Source organism: Myripristis murdjan, chromosome 17 (genome assembly GCF_902150065.1).
Source record: "Myripristis murdjan chromosome 17, fMyrMur1.1, whole genome shotgun sequence".
NCBI classification, from domain to species: Eukaryota; Metazoa; Chordata; class Actinopteri; order Holocentriformes; family Holocentridae; genus Myripristis; species Myripristis murdjan.
The window spans coordinates 30007739-30027199 of NC_043996.1; the positions used below are offsets into that span (position 1 = coordinate 30007739).

The following is a 19461-nucleotide window of genomic DNA, read 5'->3' on the forward strand; positions in this document are numbered from 1 at the left end:
TTGTAATGTGAACATCTTAATCATGTGCTCCAAACTGCCTGAGTGTGACTGACCACTGAGCAGCATCTTCCTAAAATACCTGGACCTGACCCATCGCTGCATAGCAGCTGTTCTTTTACATATATTTCCAATACACATTCCCATATAATTGGAATGCCATAGATTCATGTATTTATAAATATATTAACCCAGTGTTCATCACATAAATGTAAATACATTATGGAGGACTTTTATACATATAAAAGTCAATATATGAACACATATATATTTATAGTGTATATATGGCAATATCTGCTAAATGCGCAATTGTTGCTGTATTATTCCATATATTGACATATATTGCAATAATTGATGCAATATATAAATATATGCCACATATATGATTCACCTATATATTATACTATTTATTTCTGAGACATTTTCAAATATATAATATATTTCTATACATTGTTGCTGTAATGTAATATATTCGAATACATTACTATATATTGCATTTGATATATTGGTAAATATATTTTCTTTCCGTAAGGGTACTTGCTCACCAAATTCACTAAGCTACCTCTTCACATCATATCACTCAAATTAATCCTCCCAACAGAGAAATCATTCATAATCAATTCAGGATTTTTTTTTTTACATTATGCTCTGTATGCCTCTGAGATCTCAGCTGACATTTAGATCATTTTTTCAGTTCTCTTAACACTTCCTGCATCAACTCTCAAGCTGCTTCTAAGCCACATGAACCATTTCCACTTGAGGAAATCAAGAGCACTCTGAAACTGAAGCAGAATGGAGAATCCCAGGACACAATGGTTTCCCCTCAGAATTTTAAAGTCATTGTCAAACAAACTTTCCTCACTGTTATTAAATATGTTTCATGAATCTGTTCAGTCTGGTATTCTTCCCCTCACTTTACGTCAGGCCACTGTCTCCCTGATACTAAAAAAAGATAAGGACACCCTTCATGAACATTCCCACTACACCATGTACAAGGAAGGTTCACAGATCCCACCACCAACAAACATTAACATTTGACTAAAAAACTTTATTTTCCATCTGCAGATTTTTCAGTTTTATTTGGATATTTTCAAAGTAGAGCAAAAACCTCCTGACTCTATTATATATTCCAACTCTGAAAACAGAAGACATGAAAGTTAATATTTGACAGGGAGACAGAGACTGGTGTTAGGTTCAACTGTGTAGTGTGAGCAAAGAGGATTAAATCCCAGGGAGCTCACGATTCTCAAGTTTAACGATTCCATATTGATTTGTCATAATCTTCACGTCATGTTGCACTCCCTCTTCTTGTTTCAGATAAAGTGAAACTGTCAGACGTTCACTGTCACTGACAAGTGAAATGGCGCAGAGAGGAATTCAGCCGGACTCGGAAATATTCTGCTGTTCGGTCTGTCTGGATCTACTGAAGGATCCGGTGACTATTCCCTGTGGACACAGCTACTGCATGAGCTGTATTAAAAGCTGCTGGGATGGAGAGGAGCAGAGGGAAATCCCCAGCTGCCTCCAGTGCAGACAAACCTTCACACCAAGACCTGTCCTGGTGAAAAACACCATGTTAGCAGAAATAGTGGAGGAAATGAAGAAGACGGGACTCCAAGCTGCTCCTCCTGATCTCTGCTATGCTGGACCTGGAGATGTGGCCTGTGATGTCTGCACTGGGAGAAAGCGGAAAGCCCTCAAGTCCTGTCTGGTGTGTCCAGCCTCTTACTGTAAGCTGCACCTCCAGCCTCACTATGATGCAGCTCCATTAAAGAAACACAAACTAATAAAACCCTCTGCAAAGCTTCAGGAAAACATCTGCTCTCGTCACGATGAGGTGATGAAGATTTTCTGCCGCACTGATCAGCAGTGTATCTGTTATCTCTGCTCCATGGATGAACATAAAGGCCACCACACAGTCTCAGCTGCAGCAGAAAGGACCGAGAGGCAGAAAGAGCTCGGGCTGAGTCGGCAAAAAATCCAGCAGAGAATCCAGGACACAGAGAAAGACGTGAAGGTGCTTCAGCAGGAGGTGGAGGCCATCAATCGCTCTGGTGATAAAGCAGTGGAGGACAGTGAGAAGATCTTCACTGAGCTGATCACTTTGATTGACAAAAGAAGGTCTGATGTGAAGCAGCAGATCAGATCCCAGCAGAGAGAGGAAGTGAGTCGAGCTGAAGAACTTCAGGAGAAGCTGAAGCAGGAGATCGCTGAGCTGAGGAGGAAAGACGCTGAGCTGGAGCAGCTCTCACACACAGAAGATCACATGCATTTTCTACACAACTACCCCTCGCTATCACATCTCAGTGAATCTACATACTCACCCAGCAACATTATCCGTCCTCTGAGCTACTTTGAGGATGTGAGTGCAGCTGTGTCAGAGCTGAGAGAGAAACTACAGGACCTTCTTAGTGAGGAATGGTCCAAGATCTCACTGACAGTGACTGGAGTGGATGTTCTACTGTCACAGCCACAGCCAAAGACCAGAGCTGAATTCTTACAATATTCATGTCAAATCAAACTGGATCCAAACACAACAAACAACTATCTGTCATTATCTGAGGGGAACAGAAAAGTGACACTAATGAGAAAAGATCAGTCATATCCTCCTCACCCAGACAGATTCACTGGAAAGTTTCAGGTCCTGAGTAGAGAGAGTCTGACTGGACGTTGTTACTGGGAAGTGAAGAGGAGGGGGGATCATGTTTCCATAGCAGTCGCTTACAAGGATATTAGCAGAACAGCTGATGAGAGCCAGTTTGGATACAATAACAAGTCTTGGACATTGGAGTGTTACAACAAGAAGTTCAGACATAACAGCATCAAAACTCCCACATCAGGCCCTGTGTCCTCCACAGTAGGAGTGTACCTGGATCACACAGCAGGTATTCTGTCCTTCTACAGCGTCTCTGGAACCATGACTCTCCTCCACAGAGTCCAGACCACATTCACTCAGCCTCTCCATGCTGGATTTATGGTTTTTGGGCTTACTGAAGCCTCAGCTAAGTTTTGTCGGCTCAAGTAGACTGGAGTTATTAAAGCAGCAACATATTTTATTCTGTGTAAGTGTTTTTCTTGTTATTAATATTTTTGTCATCATCATTTGCCTCACTTGCTGCAGCCTCATGAGGTGTTTCTGCACTTCCACCTGTCAATCAAATAGTGTGGGTGGGACTGTAACCTCTTCCTCCTTGCATGTTCCTTGCTGGCCCTTTTTGTCTGTTCCATCATGGCGGCTATCGCTGCTCATCCTGACCACCCACATCATCTTCTGTTTCTTCCTGATAAACAGGAAAAAGGAAACACAGGAGAGGATTTTTCCCAGCAAAGAGCAGCCAGACGCTGAGAGTTCAAAGGACATTTATTCATATGAAAACATCAACTGTTGTCTACACATTTCTAATATCTGTTGCATAATTGTGTTGTTCCTGTAATATTTTCTGTTTTTCTGTTCCTTAATGGACTCAGCACCAGAGGTTTCACTTTTATTATAGCTGAGTAGTTCATATTTTGTGCTTTGCTCTGCTGGCACTCTGTAAATTTTAATGTTTCAATTCCAAGTTAGTCAATGTTGTTGATATTATATCCATGGGGAAGAAAGAAAATGTTTCATTATGGTGGATTTCAATCTAAATATCACTGAGTTTGAGTTGTCTTTGTACACAGTTGTTTTATATACTGCTATATCTCTGGATTGTATTTTTTATAAGGTATACATTCAATAAATGACACTGAACTAAACTGCTTGTATGACACATGAAATCATTATTATTATAATCAATTAAAATAATGCTCATTTTCAGAGGATAGCCATGTAGGTCATATTTTTATTTTGCTCTGCTGCCACTTTGTGATCTTAAGATTTAAATTCCAATTTAGAAATGCTCTTGATATTATATCTCAGGAGAATATTTACGTTAAACACAAATTTCATTGAATTTTTGACTTTTCTAAACAATTGTTCCAAATGCTACTTTTTCTGTGGATGTGTTGTCATTTTTTATTGGTGTAAAATCAATAAACAACACTGAACTAAACTGACTCTGTTAAGGAAAAGGTCTGAGAAATTAAATCATGATTATTATAATCAATAGAAACAGTGTGCGTGTTTTCCCTCCACAGTGCTGACACACTGATGGTGAGGATGAAGAGAATATGTAGAATCCTTCATCAGAATCAGAATCAGAATCAGAATACTTTATTGATCCCCAGGGGGAAATTACTTTTTGTTGCAATAACAACTCCCACTCAAAGTGTAAAGTAAAAAGAGCAATTAGTCAAGAAAAATAAAGAAAGGAATATAAATATAAATATAAATATATATAGAATAAAAAGACAGAAAAAATATATGTACAAGTGCAAACATAGACAGAAGTTATTGCACTATAGGTTATTGCACCTAAATATGGTATTGAATATGGATTATTGCACAGGTTATTGCACATAAGTATGGCATAGAATATGGATTATTGCACAGGTTATTGCACATAAGTATGGTATTGAATATGGATTATTGCACAGAGGGAATTTGCACAAGAGTTAGTTTATGGGGCCAGCCCACTGACTCAGAGTGTCTGACACTCAGAGTGAGGAGTTGTACAGTTTGATGGCCACAGGCAGGAATGATTTCCTGTGTCGCTCTGTGGTGCATCGTGGTGCGATCAGTCTGGTGCTGAAAGAACTCCTGTGTCTGACCAACACGTCATGGAGCGGGTTGGACACATTGTCCAGGATGGCTTTCACCTTGTGAAGCATTCTCCTCTCTGACACCACCGTCAGAGAGTCCATCTTCACTCCCACAACGTCGCTGGCCTTGCGGATCAGTCTGTTGAGACTGTTAGCGTCCGCTATCCTCAGCTTGCTGCCCCAGCACACCACAGCATAGAGGATAGCACTGGCTACCACAGACTCATAAAACATCCTGAGCATAGTCCTGCAGATGTTGAAGGACCTCAGCCGCCTCAGAAAAAAGAGGCGGCTCTGTCCCTTCTTGTACAGGGCATCAGTGTTCTTCCTCCAGTCCAGTTTATTATCAATGTGAACCCCCAGGTACTTGTAGTCCTCAACAATGTCCACATTGACCCCCTGGATGGAAACAGGGGTCACCGGCACCTTGGTCCTCCTCAGGTCTACCACCAGTTCCTTGGTCTTTGTCACATTGAGCTGTAGATGGTTCTGCTCACACCATGTGACAAAGTTGCTCACAGTAGTCCTGTACTCCACCTCATCACCCTTGCTGATGCATCCAACTACTGCTGAGTCATCCGAGAACTGCTGAGTCATCAGGCTTTAGCCACTGCACGTGTGAATAAAGTGAAGGTCTCAACAATTAATTCTGAGTTTTATCCAAGAATTAATAAAGCTCTTCTTCTGCGTTCATTCCACAAACTCTATCAAAGCCTCCAGAGAAAATGTGAGAGCAACATGACAATAGAACTGAGCTGATTTCCCCCAAAACACAACAAAGTGGCATCTTGATGTGCACAGCAGATCTGGAGTCACAGCTGGGATGAAGCAGCAGTTTGACCAAAGAAGAAACACAAGTGAAGAAGGAAAGAAAGGACAGTCCTGTTGTTCATGGAGCTGCTTCAATGTAAGAATGAAGCGAGTGTTCAGATGGAAAGGCTGAAGCACAGAGTGAATGGAGAACATTACTAAGCCTGCAGCCACAAAGTTTTCAATCAGTCCTTGATTTTTACAGCCACACTGGCTTTGTGCTCTTGTTCAATAAACAGGGTTTCTTATACAGGCTGGAAAAGCCTGGAGAAGGATCAAGAAGGAATTTCATCATTTCCAGTTCAAACTTTAGAGTTGTCAAAGAAAAATGACAAGTTATCAGTTTAATAAATACCAATAAAACAGCTCCCAAAGCAGCCATGAGTGAGATTCTGTCCTTGTATTTTCTGTTGATGAGTTTTTGGAGGTGAAGCTCTTTTCTTTTCATTTCTTAGTTTTTTTCCTCCCCCGGGAGCCAGAGGATTTCTCCCAGGAAAGAACTTTGTTTTGTCTGACTGGACAGATTTTGTCGACTGAAATTTAACACAACAGAGGCCTCTAGTGGAGGCTGTGGTAGGCCTACACCTGATTCTATTCGTAATGGTGCTGGAGCTAAATCATATTCTAATAATCGTATGCAGTCGTGTTGAAAAAAAAAAAAAAAGAGCAGTCCAACATCAGCAGATCAATCACTGTTTTTTGTAGAAACTATATTCCTACATGACAAATAATTTACTAGTAGATATAGTAAAGTAATAGAAAACCAACAGACCCAACAGGCATAACATGCATGCTGCTGATTCTGTGTAATTGAATCATTAATTGAAAGGGGCGTGTTCAAAATAATAGCAGTGTGGAGTTCAATTAGTGAGGTCATTCATTCTGTGAAAAAACAGGTGTCAAACAGGTGGCCCTTATTCAAGGACAAAGGCTGCAAATCTTGTACATGCTGGTTATAGTGCATTTCTCTCTGAAAATCTAAGTAACATGGGTTGTTCCAGACATTGTTCAAAAGAACAGCGTACGTTGGGTAAAAAGTTGATTGGAGAGGGGAAACATACTGTATAAAGAAGTGCAGAAAATGATCGGCTGCTCAGCTAAAATGATCTTGAATTCTTTAAAATGGCAACCAAAACCAGAAAGATGTGGAAGAAAACAGAAAACTACCATTCGAATGGATGGAAGAATACACTATATTGCCAAAAGTATTCGCTCGGCTGCCTTCACACACATATGAACATGAGTGACATCCCATTCTTAAACCATAGGATTTAATATGATGTGGGCCCATCCTTTGCAGCTAGAACAGCTTCAACTCTTCTAGGAAGGCTTTCCACAAGGTTTAGGAGTGTGTTTATGGGAATTTTTGACCATTCTTCCAGAAGTGCATTTGTGAGGTCAAACACTGATGTTGGACAAGAAGGCCTGGCTCGCAGTCTCCGCTCTAATTCATCCCAAAGGTGTTCTCTCGGGTTGAGGTCAGGACTCTGTGCAGGCCAGTCAAGTTCTTCCACACCAAACTCGCTTATCCATGTCTTTATGGACCTTGCTTTGTGCACTGGTGCGCAGTTGTGTTGGAACAGGAAGGGCCATCTCCAAACTGTTCCCACAAAGTTGGGAGCATGACATTGTCCAAAATGTCTTTGTATGCTGAAGCATTAAGAGTTCCTTTCACTGGAACTAAGGGGCCGAGCCCAACGTCCGAAAAACAACTCCACACCATAATCCCCCCTCCACCAAACTTTACACTTGGCACAATGCAGTCAGACAAGTACCGTTCTCTTGGCAACCACCAAACCCAGACTCGTCCATCAGATTGCCAGACGGAGAAGCGTGACTCGTCACTGCAGAGAACGCGTCTCCACTGCTCTAGAGTCCAGTGGCGGTGTGCTTTACACCGCTGCATCCGATGCTTTGCATTGTGCTTGGTGATGTAAGGCTTGGATGAAGCTGCTCGGCCATGGAAACCCATTCCATGAAGCTCTCTACGCACTGCTCTTGAGCTAATCTGAAGATCACATGAAGTTTAAAGGTCTCAAGCTATTGACTCTGCAGAAAGTTGGCGTCCTCTGCGCACTATGCGTCTCAGCATCCGCTGACCCCGCTCTGTGATTTTATGTGGCCTACCACTCCGTGGCTGAGTTGCTGTCGTTCCCAATCGCTTCTACTTTGTTATAGTACCACTAACAGTTGATTGTGGAATATTTAGTAGCGAGGAAGTTTCACAACTGGACTTACTGCACAGGTGGCATCCTATTACATTACTATTACAGCACCATGCTGGAATTCACTGAGCTCCTGAGAGCGACCCATTCTTTCACAAATGTTCGTAGAAGTAGTCTGCATGCCTAGGTGCTTGATTTTATACACCTGTGGTCATGGAAGTGATTGGAACACCTGAATTCAATGATTTGGATAGATGAGCGAATACTTTTGGCAATATAGTGTAGACAAAATGGCAATGACTCACGCAATGATCAGCCCCAAGGAGATCAAAGAAGGTCTAAAGTTACCTGTGAATACTGTTACAATTAGAAGACGCCTATGTGAAGCCAAGCGATCGGCAAGAAGCCTCCGCAAAGTCCCATTGTTGCAAGAAGGACGTGCTGAAGAGGTTACAATTTGCCAAAGAACACACTGACTGGCCTAAAGGGAAATGGAAATGCCCTTGAAATGGGTGTTTCAACAAGACAATGAGCCCAAACACACCAGAAAACCAGCAACATCCTGTTTCCAGACCAACAAGATTAACCTTATGGAGTGGCCAACCCAATCCCGGGACCTTAATCCAATAGAGAGCTTGTGGGGTGACATCAAAAATGCTGTTTCTGAGGCAAAACCAAGAAATGCAGAGGAATTGTGGAATGTAGTCCAGTCGTCCTGGGCTGGAATACCTGTTCACAGGTGCCAGAGATTGGTCGACTCCATGCAACACAGATGTGAAGCAGTTCTCAGAAACCGTGGTTATACAAGTAAATAGTAGTTCAGTGATTCACAGGAAAGCTAAATCTTCAATCATTTTTCAGTTTATACAGTAAATGTTTGAGTTTGTAAAGGAAAATGCGGACACTGCTATCTTTCTGTACAGCCCAATTTTCCTTTTTCCTTCTCTTTCTGTAAAGTAATAACAAATTTGATTAATTTTTCTTGATGTTTTGATTTGGAATAGAACGAGCAGTGTTCCCAATGCATTTACGTGTATGGAAATAAAAGCTATTGTAAGGATTTTGGACTATTATTTTGAACATAACTGTACAGCAAATCAATATAGTGTTTCTGCTGTAAATACTCAGACACAGCAGGCTCTGATCTCACTGAGATGTTTTGTGATGGGCTCCCACAGCGTTTTGTTCATGAGGTTAAAGTATCTCCTGCTGTAGGAACAGAGAACTGGAGGTCAGGAGGGATTAAAGTGATGCTGCTTGATGTACCAGAGTGTGTTGTGTTGCTGTTGTTAGTGGCAGCAACTGGTTGTGGGGTCAGGAGATGGACAGCGTGGGGGAAGAACTTTTGTCTTCAATGTATGTTTTTTCCTCTCCTCTTCTATTTTTGTATTTGTCTTTATGCTGGCTCTCTCTCTGGTTATGTGCACTTTTTCTCCCGTCCAATCATGGCTGAGGGGTTGGTGGCAACGACAAACACACTGTCTTATTGTTATGTTTTTCACAGTCTTCCGATGTTAAAACCTAATAACAAATCACCACTAGGTGGTGCTTTAAGGCTGGTCAGCTGGAATTGTAAAGGGTTGGATTCACCAATAAGACATGATAAGGTGCTGAAACACTGAAGACAGTTAAACGCAATAATTGTGTTTCTTCAGGAAACCCATCTTCAGCCTTCAGACCATCTCAGAATTGGCAAATCAGTCCCATTCTCAAAGTCTGACACAATATCAGACACTAATGTTTGATTTGTGGTTTTCTCAGGGAGGGTTTTTTTTTTTTTTTTTTTGGGCAGGCGCCAGACTTTGACCGATATATATGATGCAAACTGGGACAATGAAACTCCTTGTTTCCCCTCGCTGATTTAAATTCCTGCCAGCTTTTTCTCGGAGGTGACTTTAACTGTTTTCTTAACCCTTTACTAAACTGCTCATCTGACAAACCACATGCGAGTTGGAAATCTTCTAAAGTCATTCATCTGTTTATGCAGCAGCACACACTGTCAGATGTATGGTTTTTTTTTAAACCCCTGTTCACCATACTTTCTCTCAGATTGACTTTCTTCCTCAACAACAGACTCCTCTCTTGCGCCAGCTCATGCCTCTACAGTCATTTAGTCAAATCAGATTGACTATTATCGCTGACGTCTCTCTCCCTGGCGATCTCTGGCTCCGTCTCGCTGGTGCTTTTACTCACAAATACTGAACAGCCCTAAGTTTTTTCAAAGTCACTGTTCATCGGACTGAGCTGTGTATTTTATTTCTACTCATGTCAATTCAGATTTTCGTCTGCTGAACCTGGGACTACCTGAGAGGGGAAATCATTTCCCATTCCACTTGCCAGAAAAAGACCACCTCTGAAAGGAGTTGCCGCCTCTCCAGGGCCGTCTGACAACGTCAGTCAAGGTGGAGAGAAAACACATCACAACATTTACGAGTCTGAGGTTTAATCAGGTAAATTACTTGCTCACCAAATTCACTAAGCTACCTCTTCACATCATATCACTCAAATTAATCCTCCCAACAGCGAAATCATTCATGATCAATTCAGGGATTTTTTTTTTTTACATTATGCTCTGTATGCCTCTGAGATCTCAGCTGACATTTGGATCATTTCTTCAGTTCTCTTAACACTCCCTGCATCAACTCTCAAGCTGCTTCTAAGTTACATGAACCATTTACACTACAAATCAAGAGCACTCTGAAACTGAAGCAGAATGGAGAATCCCCAGGACACGATGGTTTCCCCTCAGAATTTTTGAGTCACTGTCAAACAAACTTTCCCCACTGTTATTAAATATGTTTCATGAATCTTTTCAGTCTGGTATTCTTCCCCTCCCTTTACGTCAGGCCACTGCCTCCCTGATACTAAAAAAACATTAGGACCCCTTTCATGAACATTCCCACTACACCATGTATAAGGAAGGTTCCCAGATCCCACCACCAAATTCATCAGAGCACAATACTGCATTTGACTAAAAACCTTTATTTTCCATCTGCAGATTTTTCAGTTTTATTTGGATATTTTCACAGTGGAGGAAAAAGCTCCTGACTTTTAATATTAATTAATATTTGACAGGATGACAGAGACTGGTGTTAGGTTCAACTGTGTATTGTGAGCAAAAAGGATTAAATCCCAGGGAGCTCACTGTTCTTAAGTTTAACGATTCCATATTGATTTATCACCTGTCATCTTCACCTCATGTTGTAAAGCAGAGCTGAACACACTCTGCCTCTTTGAAACCACTCCTCTTCCTGGAATAAAGCAGAGCCTGAAAACCCCTCCCTCTTCTCGTTTCAGATGAAGTGAAACTGTCAGACGTTCACTGTCACTGACAAGTGAAATGGCGCAGAGAGGAATTCAGCCGGACTCGGAAATATTCTGCTGTTCGATCTGTCTGGATCTACTGAAGGATCCGGTGACTATTCCCTGTGGACACAGCTACTGCATGAGCTGTATTAAAAGCTTCTGGGATGGAGAGGAGCAGAGGGAAATCCCCAGCTGCCCCCAGTGCAGACAAACCTTCACACCAAGACCTGTCCTGGTGAAAAACACCGTGTTAGCAGAAATAGTGGAGGAAATGAACGACGGGAAGACGGGACTCCAAGCTGCTCCTCCTGATCTCTGCTATGCTGGACCTGGAGATGTGGCCTGTGATGTCTGCACTGGGAGAAAGCTGAAAGCCCTCAAGTCCTGTCTGGTGTGTCCGGCCTCTTACTGTGAGCAGCACCTCCATCCTCATTACGATGCAGCTCCATTAAAGAAACACAAGCTGGTGGAACCCACTGTGCAGCTTCAGGAGAACATCTGCTCTCGTCACGATGAGGTGATGAAGATTTTCTGCCGCACTGATCAGCAGTGTATCTGTTATCTCTGCTCCATGGATGAACATAAAGGCCACCACACAGTCTCAGCTGCAGCAGAAAGGACCGAGAGGCAGGAAGAGCTCGGGCTGAGTCGACAAAAAATCCAGCAGAGAATCCAGGACACAGAGAAAGACGTGAAGGTGCTTCAGCAGGAGGTGGAGGCCATCAATCGCTCTGCTGATAAAGCGGTGAAGGATAGTAAGAAGATCTTCACTGAGCTGATCTCTTTGATTGACAAAAGAAGGTCTGATGTGAAGCAGCAGATCAGATCCCAGCAGGAAGAGGAAGTGAGTCGGGCTGAAGAACTTCAGGAGAAGCTGAAGCAGGAGATCGCTGAGCTGAGGAGGAAAGACGCTGAGCTGGAGCAGCTCTCACACACAGAGGATCACATCCATTTTCTACACAACTACCCCTCGCTGTCACGTCTCAGTGAATCTACACACTCACCCAGCAACAACATCCGTCCTCTGAGCTACTTTGAGGATGTGACTGCAGCTGTGTCAGAGCTGAGAGAGAAACTACAGGAGCTTCTTAGTAAGGAATGGTCCAAGATCTCACTGACAGTGACTGGAGTGGATGTTCTACTGTCACAACCAGAGCCCAAGACCAGAGCTGAATTCTTACAATATTCATGTCAAATCACACTGGATCCAAACACAGCAAATAAATATCTGTCATTATCTGAGGGGAACAGAAAAGTGACACGAATGGGAACAAAACAGTCATATCCTCGTCACCCACACAGATTCACTGAATGGCTTCAGGTCCTGAGTAGAGAGAGTCTGACTGGGCGTTGTTACTGGGAGGTGGAGAGGAGGGCATCATGTGTTTCAATAGCAGTCGCATACAAGGATGTTAGCAGAACAGGTGATGAGAGCCAGTTTGGATACAATGACAAGTCTTGGACATTGGAGTGTTACAACAAGAAGTTCAGACATAACAGCATCACAACTCTCACATCAGTCCCTGTGTCCTCCAGAGTAGGAGTGTACCTGGATCGCACAGCAGGTATTCTGTCCTTCTACAACGTCTCTGAAACCATGACTCTCCTCCACAGAGTCCAGACCACATTCACTCCGCCTCTCCATGCTGGAATACTGTTTTATGGGCTCAGTGGAGACATGGCTGAGTTTTGTCAGCTCAAGTAGACAGGAGTTATTAAAACAGCAAATGTGAGTTTCTGTTTAAGTTTTTTTTTTTTTTTCTTGAAATGTTGTCTATATAGTTCTAACATTTGTTGCATAATTGTGTTGTTCCTATAATATTTTCTGCTTTTCTGTTCCTTAATGTACTCAGCACTAGATGTTTTCCCTTTATTACAGCTGAGTAGTTCATATTTTGTATTTTGTTCTCTTGGCACTTTGTAAATTTCAAAGTTTCAATTATACTTTAGTAAATGTTGTTCAGAAATCAGAAATCAGAAAACTTTTATTGTCCATTGCAAAGCAGTGGAAATTCATCTTTGATGTGATTCTCATGAAATAAAATCTAACAAAGTTAATGTTTAAAACAGCTAAAACAGTAAAAACAAAACACACACACCCAAAAAGAGACAGAACATAAAGCACAGATTGCAAGATAAATACACCAAAAATTTCACAGCTTCTTATTAATGATGTTGAAAGCTGTTGAAATAAATTTAATTGATTTTTTCGCTATGTTTGTCCTTGCTGTTGGAACTCTGTAACGTCGGCCTGAGGGGAGGAGGTGAAATGAATTATGGAGCAGATGAGAAGGATCATGAAAGATGGTGGTGGCTTTCTGTCTGATTGCCTGAGTGTAGAGGTCTCAAAGTGAAGACTGTGTGGTGCCTGTTATTTTAGTTGCCTGATTTATGTCCCGTACCAGCTTGGATTTGTCTTTAACAGAAAGGAAGCTGTACCAGGATGCAATGTTATATGTGAGAACTGACTCAATGAGTGATTTGTAGACAACTGTTAAAATGTTTTTGCTTACATTAAAACTATATATTGTACATATTGCAGTTTATTTTGTTTGTGTAGATGGAGAATAAGATGGGAGATAAAACACGGCCTTGTGGGACCCCTGTGTATAAAACAAAGCTGGTGGATCTTTTGCCATTGATCATTACGTGCTGTGATCTGTCCTATAAGAAGTCTCTGATCCATTTAACCAGTACCAGGTTGACTTGCAGTTCAATGAGGTGGTTTAATAAGCTGTTTATGTTGACTGTGTTGAACGCAGAGGAGAAATCCATTATAGCCACGGGGAAGGAAAAAAAATGTTTAATTATGGTGGATTTTAATATTAATATCAATGTGTTTGAGTTGTCTTTTTACACATTAGTTTTAAATGCTTCTTTATCTATGTATTGTATTTTTTTGTAAGGTACAAAATCAATAAATGACACTGAACTAAACTGCCCGTATGACAAATTAAATCACTATTATTATAATCAATTAAAATAATGAACATGTACAGAGGTTTTCCCTTTTTATTATAGCTAAGTAGTTCATATTTTTATTTTTTGTAGTCCTTGCGCTTTGGTAAGTTTTTAATTCCCATTTAGTAAATGCTCTTGTTCTTATATCCAAGAGAGAAAAAAATGACTTCTTTATACATTTGACAGAATTGTTGTTTTCAAGACAATTGTCCCAAACTCTACTTTTCTATTGAAAAGAAAGGGCCTAAATTACCTTAGTTAAGAAATCACCAAGAGAACAAAGTGAAGGTTTGAACAATTGATTAAGAGCTCATTTCTTTTCATTTTAAATTTTCTTTTCCCTTCCTGTGAGCCAGAGAATTTCTCCCAGGAAAGAACTAAAACACTTCAACCGAACTAAAACACAAATGGGAAAGCTTTCATGAAATGGATCCAAGCTGAATTCATGAATTGTCCTGCAGTGACAAAAGTGTGTTGTTCTGACTGTTGACAGCTCATCAGTCTCTATTGTGGCATCAACACAGATTATTTACATCAATTCTGTTCACACTGACCAGCGTATGACTTAGAGGCTGCAGTGACAATACTGTGACAGTGTGCCACAGATGGGTCTGTTTATGGCAATTGCATGTAATAACTTTTTCTTTTCTTTTTTTTTTTTTAAGTGAAAGTGTGATGGTAGAAGTTAAACAGTGACGGCTGCCACACTTTAATACATGAATGGAAACCCTGACTATTAACTGGCATGCAGGCTGTGTAAAGTATTCACAGTCATATCCAAGCAGGTGGGACAACAGGATATTAACAGCTGTCACTCCAGAAGAGTCGCTACAGGGGCCGGGAACCTTGTTTTTTTGTTTGACTGGACAGATTTTGTCAACTGAAATTTTACACAACAGCGCCCTCTAGTGGAGGCTGTGGTTCACCTGATTCTGTTCTTGCTGGTTGTGATGAACTGTTTGAGAGGTGCTGGAGCTAAATCATGAATAATCTTATACAGAAAATAAACATTTGGCATGACAATGAAGTTAATACTTATTACATAATAGGCAGTAGATCTTTGTACCAGCAACTGATGACTTTTATACCTTCCAACATTATAAGGCCTCACCATTCTGACCCTTTCTTTAGACCCATCTTAGTGAGGGGGCAGTGGATCTTCAGGGGGACAGAAAGGTCACCGTAGAGCCTGACAAGTGATTTGAGATGCACGTAAGCTCTGTGTGTAAAGTTATTATAGTCAGAAATCTGTAATAAACACTGTGTTTTGTTAGGCGACTATTTATTTATTTTTTTTTAGGTTACAACAGTATGATAGGAGCATATGAGGCCATTCTCATGCTCATTTATGTGTCATAGGTTTCTTCAGCAATTTTAATGTTGATAACATAGTGACACAGGTGTGATGCAAAATTTAACCATTTTTGACCACCGAAGAATTCATAAAAATGGCAAAAAAAAAAAAAAAAAAAAAAAAAAAAAAAAAAAAAAAAAAAACAAAAAACAAAAACACATTGAGACACCAAGACCTTGAGGAACACTATAGAAAGAAAATCATGCTTTAATTTTTCTGTCAAAAACTGTTGGCATTTGGAAATTTCTGTAAAATCTGCATTTTTTTGGTGACTGCATGCAGTATTTGTGTAATTTGCAATGGGTTTTATGACCCATTGGCCCCTTGGCCTGACCTGGGGGGCCCCCATGCTGGAAAAAATAAATAATTTCACCATTTACCGTTAATATTTGTGACTTACTTTTTGTTTTACCTAAATAATAGACGCTGCCAAAAATTATGCATGATCGCTGTATCAAAACCTTGCAGGCTACCGTAGCCTGGTTGCGTGGTTGGTTTGTTACATCTGAGAGGTCTAAAAGCCAAGCTAGAACAACCGAGTCAGAACCAGAACGCAACGCACGCCGTCACTCACGGCAGAGTCATTTCTAACTAGGTCGTGACAGTCTATTTCAATGTTTCTCAAATGGGGGTACGCGTACCCCTGGGGGTACTTGAAGGAACTCCAGGGGGTACGTGAGATTTTTTAAAAATTACACAACAAGTAGATCTGACCGAGCAATGTGATTGATCAATCAGACGTTTAGAATGTGCTCAAATGAGCATGACAGTACGGTTAGCCGTGCTCAAATGAAAAATACTGAATCAATCACTTAAACTATTAGGCTACTCCGCCTATATCTTATAGAGTGGTGAAGTCCCGCCCACCCACTTCCGGTACATGGGTCCTCAAAAGCAAAAAATCATGAATGCGATCCAATGGGTAGATAAAAATTATTTTCTGGTCCCGTTTGAATTGTGCCATGGATTTCACATATGTTGTTTGTGATATTTAAAGATAATTTTTCACGCAAAGAAGACCACAATTTAGCGCCAAGAATATTGATAATGTTAGGTTTTGTGTGAGCCTGCTTTGTGAGCCACAACTCTTCGCTGCTCTCGGTGCGAATGATATACGTCACCACCCGCACTGGAAGCCTACAACAGACATGGCGATTTCTCTGCTCTGCACTGAGTTTTTGAGGTTCTGAGTTTTTCCGCCCGACGGTGGGGTCCGCTCGCCCTCCCGCCCGGCCCGGCGCTCCGTCGGCCCTCGGAGACGCGGACAATAGGGAACAAAACACACCGGCATCTTGACTTGAATCTGGATGGAGGGAAAGGGCGATGATGTGACGTCACATATGCGACACAGCATGTAGTCTTTCTAATTGTGTTTTCTAAACAGCATTTAACTGAACAATGGCACAATAAACGGTCAAACTCTTGACATGAAAAATGATCATTTAAGCCGATAAACAACATTTGTGTAATCCAAGGCATAACGACGGGGGACCAGAAAATAATTATTTTCTGTCCATTGAACACCATTCATTTTTTTTTTTTGCTCCGAAAGGTCCCATGGGGGTCCACCGGAAGGGGCGGGACTTCACCGCTCTATTGCCCGAGTCTGTGTGGTTTCCATGGCAACACGAAACCTTTCACTGAAACCCGCGCTGTCAACTTTGTTAGCCTGCATAATGGACTGTTATGTTGTCAGTTTTGATTTATTTGGGGACCTAAGTTTGGATGAATGCTTGAACAAGGAAGACAAGACAGAAGAGAAAAAGGAGAGATACAAGAGAGTGACGAGTGAAGAGCTGGATCAGCTGGAGAGGTCAAGAAATGAAGCCGGTACGGCCCGGTCAACGTCTTGGGCCGTCAAATGTCTACAAGACTACCTGACAAACACCGGGCAAACAGCTGATTTCTCACCTGTAAGTAAAGAAGAGCTAAACAAGATCCTCATGACTTTTATGGAGCTTTACTTTCTATAATAAAGTGCCGCAGCGGAGTCAGCACCACGGACAGCACCTGCCGAGGCAGATTCAGGACCACGGACAGTACCTGCCGAGGCAGATTCAGCACCACGGACAGTACCTGCCTATGCAGATTCAGCACCACGGACAGTACCTGCTGAGGCGGATTCAGCACCACGGACAGTACCTGCTGAGGCGGATTCAGCACCACGGACAGTACCTGTAAGATTTTCCAAGGAGATGTGCAGCTTGTTATTAATGTGTTAATGTTATCAGTTATTAATTAGCCTATTAATCATTATTAATTTGCTCAGTCTTTATGAGTTTCCTGGGCCAATGGCCATTGATTTAATTAATTTGTCAATTTGTTTGTGTCTGTACATTGAAATGAACATTTAATAAATCAACACATCTGTGAAAATTGTCGTCTTTATTTCAGAGGTAAATTTATAACAGCCTGAAAAGGTGATTAGCAAAAGCCCCCAAAAGGTGGGGTTGAAATGATATAACTCTGATATAATGATATAACTCTGTTCAGCCTTAATGTGACTGCTTACTGTCGACTGCTTAGCCAGTTTAATCTAGCTGATGTTAAATTGGAGTGACACACCCCCAGCTGACATAAAACATCTACTGGTGAGTTTATGAAAAGACAGGTGTTTGCCGAAACTGGAAAGCAGTAGCCTATATTTACATATAGCCTAACTGTTAATATTTGATTGGTTGTAGATAAAGATCAGCTGTGCTGGTGAGTCATTGTTACAGCACCTGTTACATTAAAAATGACTGAGAAGTCGGCACAAGGGTAACTATCAGTCCATGATTTTTTTTTTTTTCCAATGGATATTCAAGTTACAACATGATTGAGCTAGCAAAGCAGTTTTGTGTTATGTTTGGTATTTATTCAGTTTCGGGAAATCAAGATTAATTCTTGAGTCATGGAAACTAACGCATATGGATGTGTTATGAATGCGTTCATATATGCAGTTAATGTGAAGCATAACCAAATATTGGCCTAATAGGAGAGACTACCTGCTGAGAACAGAAGTAGGCCTACAGCCGAATGACCTTATTAAAAAGTGTATTATTTAGTTGTTAAATAAGTGTTTTTATGGCGTGTTGCAGCTTGTGTTTCCAAATGTATTTTTATTGAAGAATGTTTCATTGCACTTTGTAGGCCTAAATGTTGTTTATGTTGTAATTTGTTGTAAATTTAATTTGTTGTTGATCCAAATGGAATTGCTTTTATAGCAAAGTGCTGTGTTTATTCTGTAATTATATGCATGTAAAATGAATAACAAATGCAAATCAGAACAGATTGATGCTGACGGTCATTGACAGATTTAACAATTATGAAGCTCCTATAATACTTGTAGGCTACCAACCATGCAGGATGAAGTTGCTGAAAATCGTTTTGCTAGTCTATAAATGTATCATGCGCACACAACCTGAAATGAATGCAGTGTTCTTTCTTGTAGGGCAATAATTGAAAAAGGCACACCTCTCCACTGTGCGTCTTTGCGCGCATCGTTTTTCCCAAACGGGTTTTTATTACCTCTGAGGTCTGGGTTAAGAATTTGACAGGGGGCCCTTTTGATCAATAACCCACGGGGAAAAAGGTGAAATTACGCCACTGTTGCAGACATTAATTAAAATAGGCTTATGCAATAATGCAGGTTCCTAACGTTAAACTGCTATGCATCAAAATTGAAATACTTTGTTTTAAATGCATATGACTCAGGGATGTCAGTTTCTTAAGCCAATACCTTTTAAAATAAGTGGGTCGGGAAGCGGGTCGGGTCCAGGGCCGCTGGAAGTAATTTTGAACAGGGGGTGTTGTGATTTTTTTTTTCTTTTGAAAAACAAACAAACAAACAAACAAACAAAACCTCCGCGCCTATAGGCCTATTTAAAATACACTTTAAATAAAAAATAAATTTGTCTATTGACTGTTTTTTTTTTTTGAATTATTATTTTTTCAAATAACAGACGGCAGAACTAATATGCCATATTTAATTTTCTGCGCAGCAACACTGCACCTTCATCCACTGGATCGTTGTAGAAAGGACATGCCATGTTCGTAAAAAAAAATTCGCCTCCTATAACTACTAATGGACTTCTAATAAAGGCCTGCTGACTGTTTTTAATTATTATTTTAAATAACAGTCGGCAGAACTAATACGCTACGCCAAAACTCGCCTGCTGACTGAATGAATGAAGAAGTTAA

General features: G+C 41.0%; 1 protein-coding gene across 1 annotated transcript; it reads left to right on the forward strand.

The window, feature by feature from the left end:
* Positions 1 to 1357: 1357 nt before the first annotated feature.
* LOC115375350 (uncharacterized) lies at positions 1358 to 12669 on the forward strand. The gene is made up of 2 exons (XM_030074766.1): positions 1358 to 3018; positions 10962 to 12669. The coding sequence occupies exons 1-2, from the start codon at positions 1358 to 1360 to the stop codon at positions 12667 to 12669; spliced, it is 3369 nt and encodes a 1122-aa protein (XP_029930626.1).
* The last annotated feature ends 6792 nt before the right edge of the window (positions 12670 to 19461 follow it).

Bases quoted from the DNA above. Each gene is read 5' to 3' on its own strand.
- LOC115375350 (XM_030074766.1), top strand. From the start codon at position 1,358: ATGGCGCAGAGAGGAATTCAGCCGGACTCGGAAATATTCTGCTGTTCG. The intron at 3,019-10,961 runs GTAGACTGGAGT...TTTCAGATGAAG, and splicing joins GCTAAGTTTTGTCGGCTCAA to TGAAACTGTCAGACGTTCAC.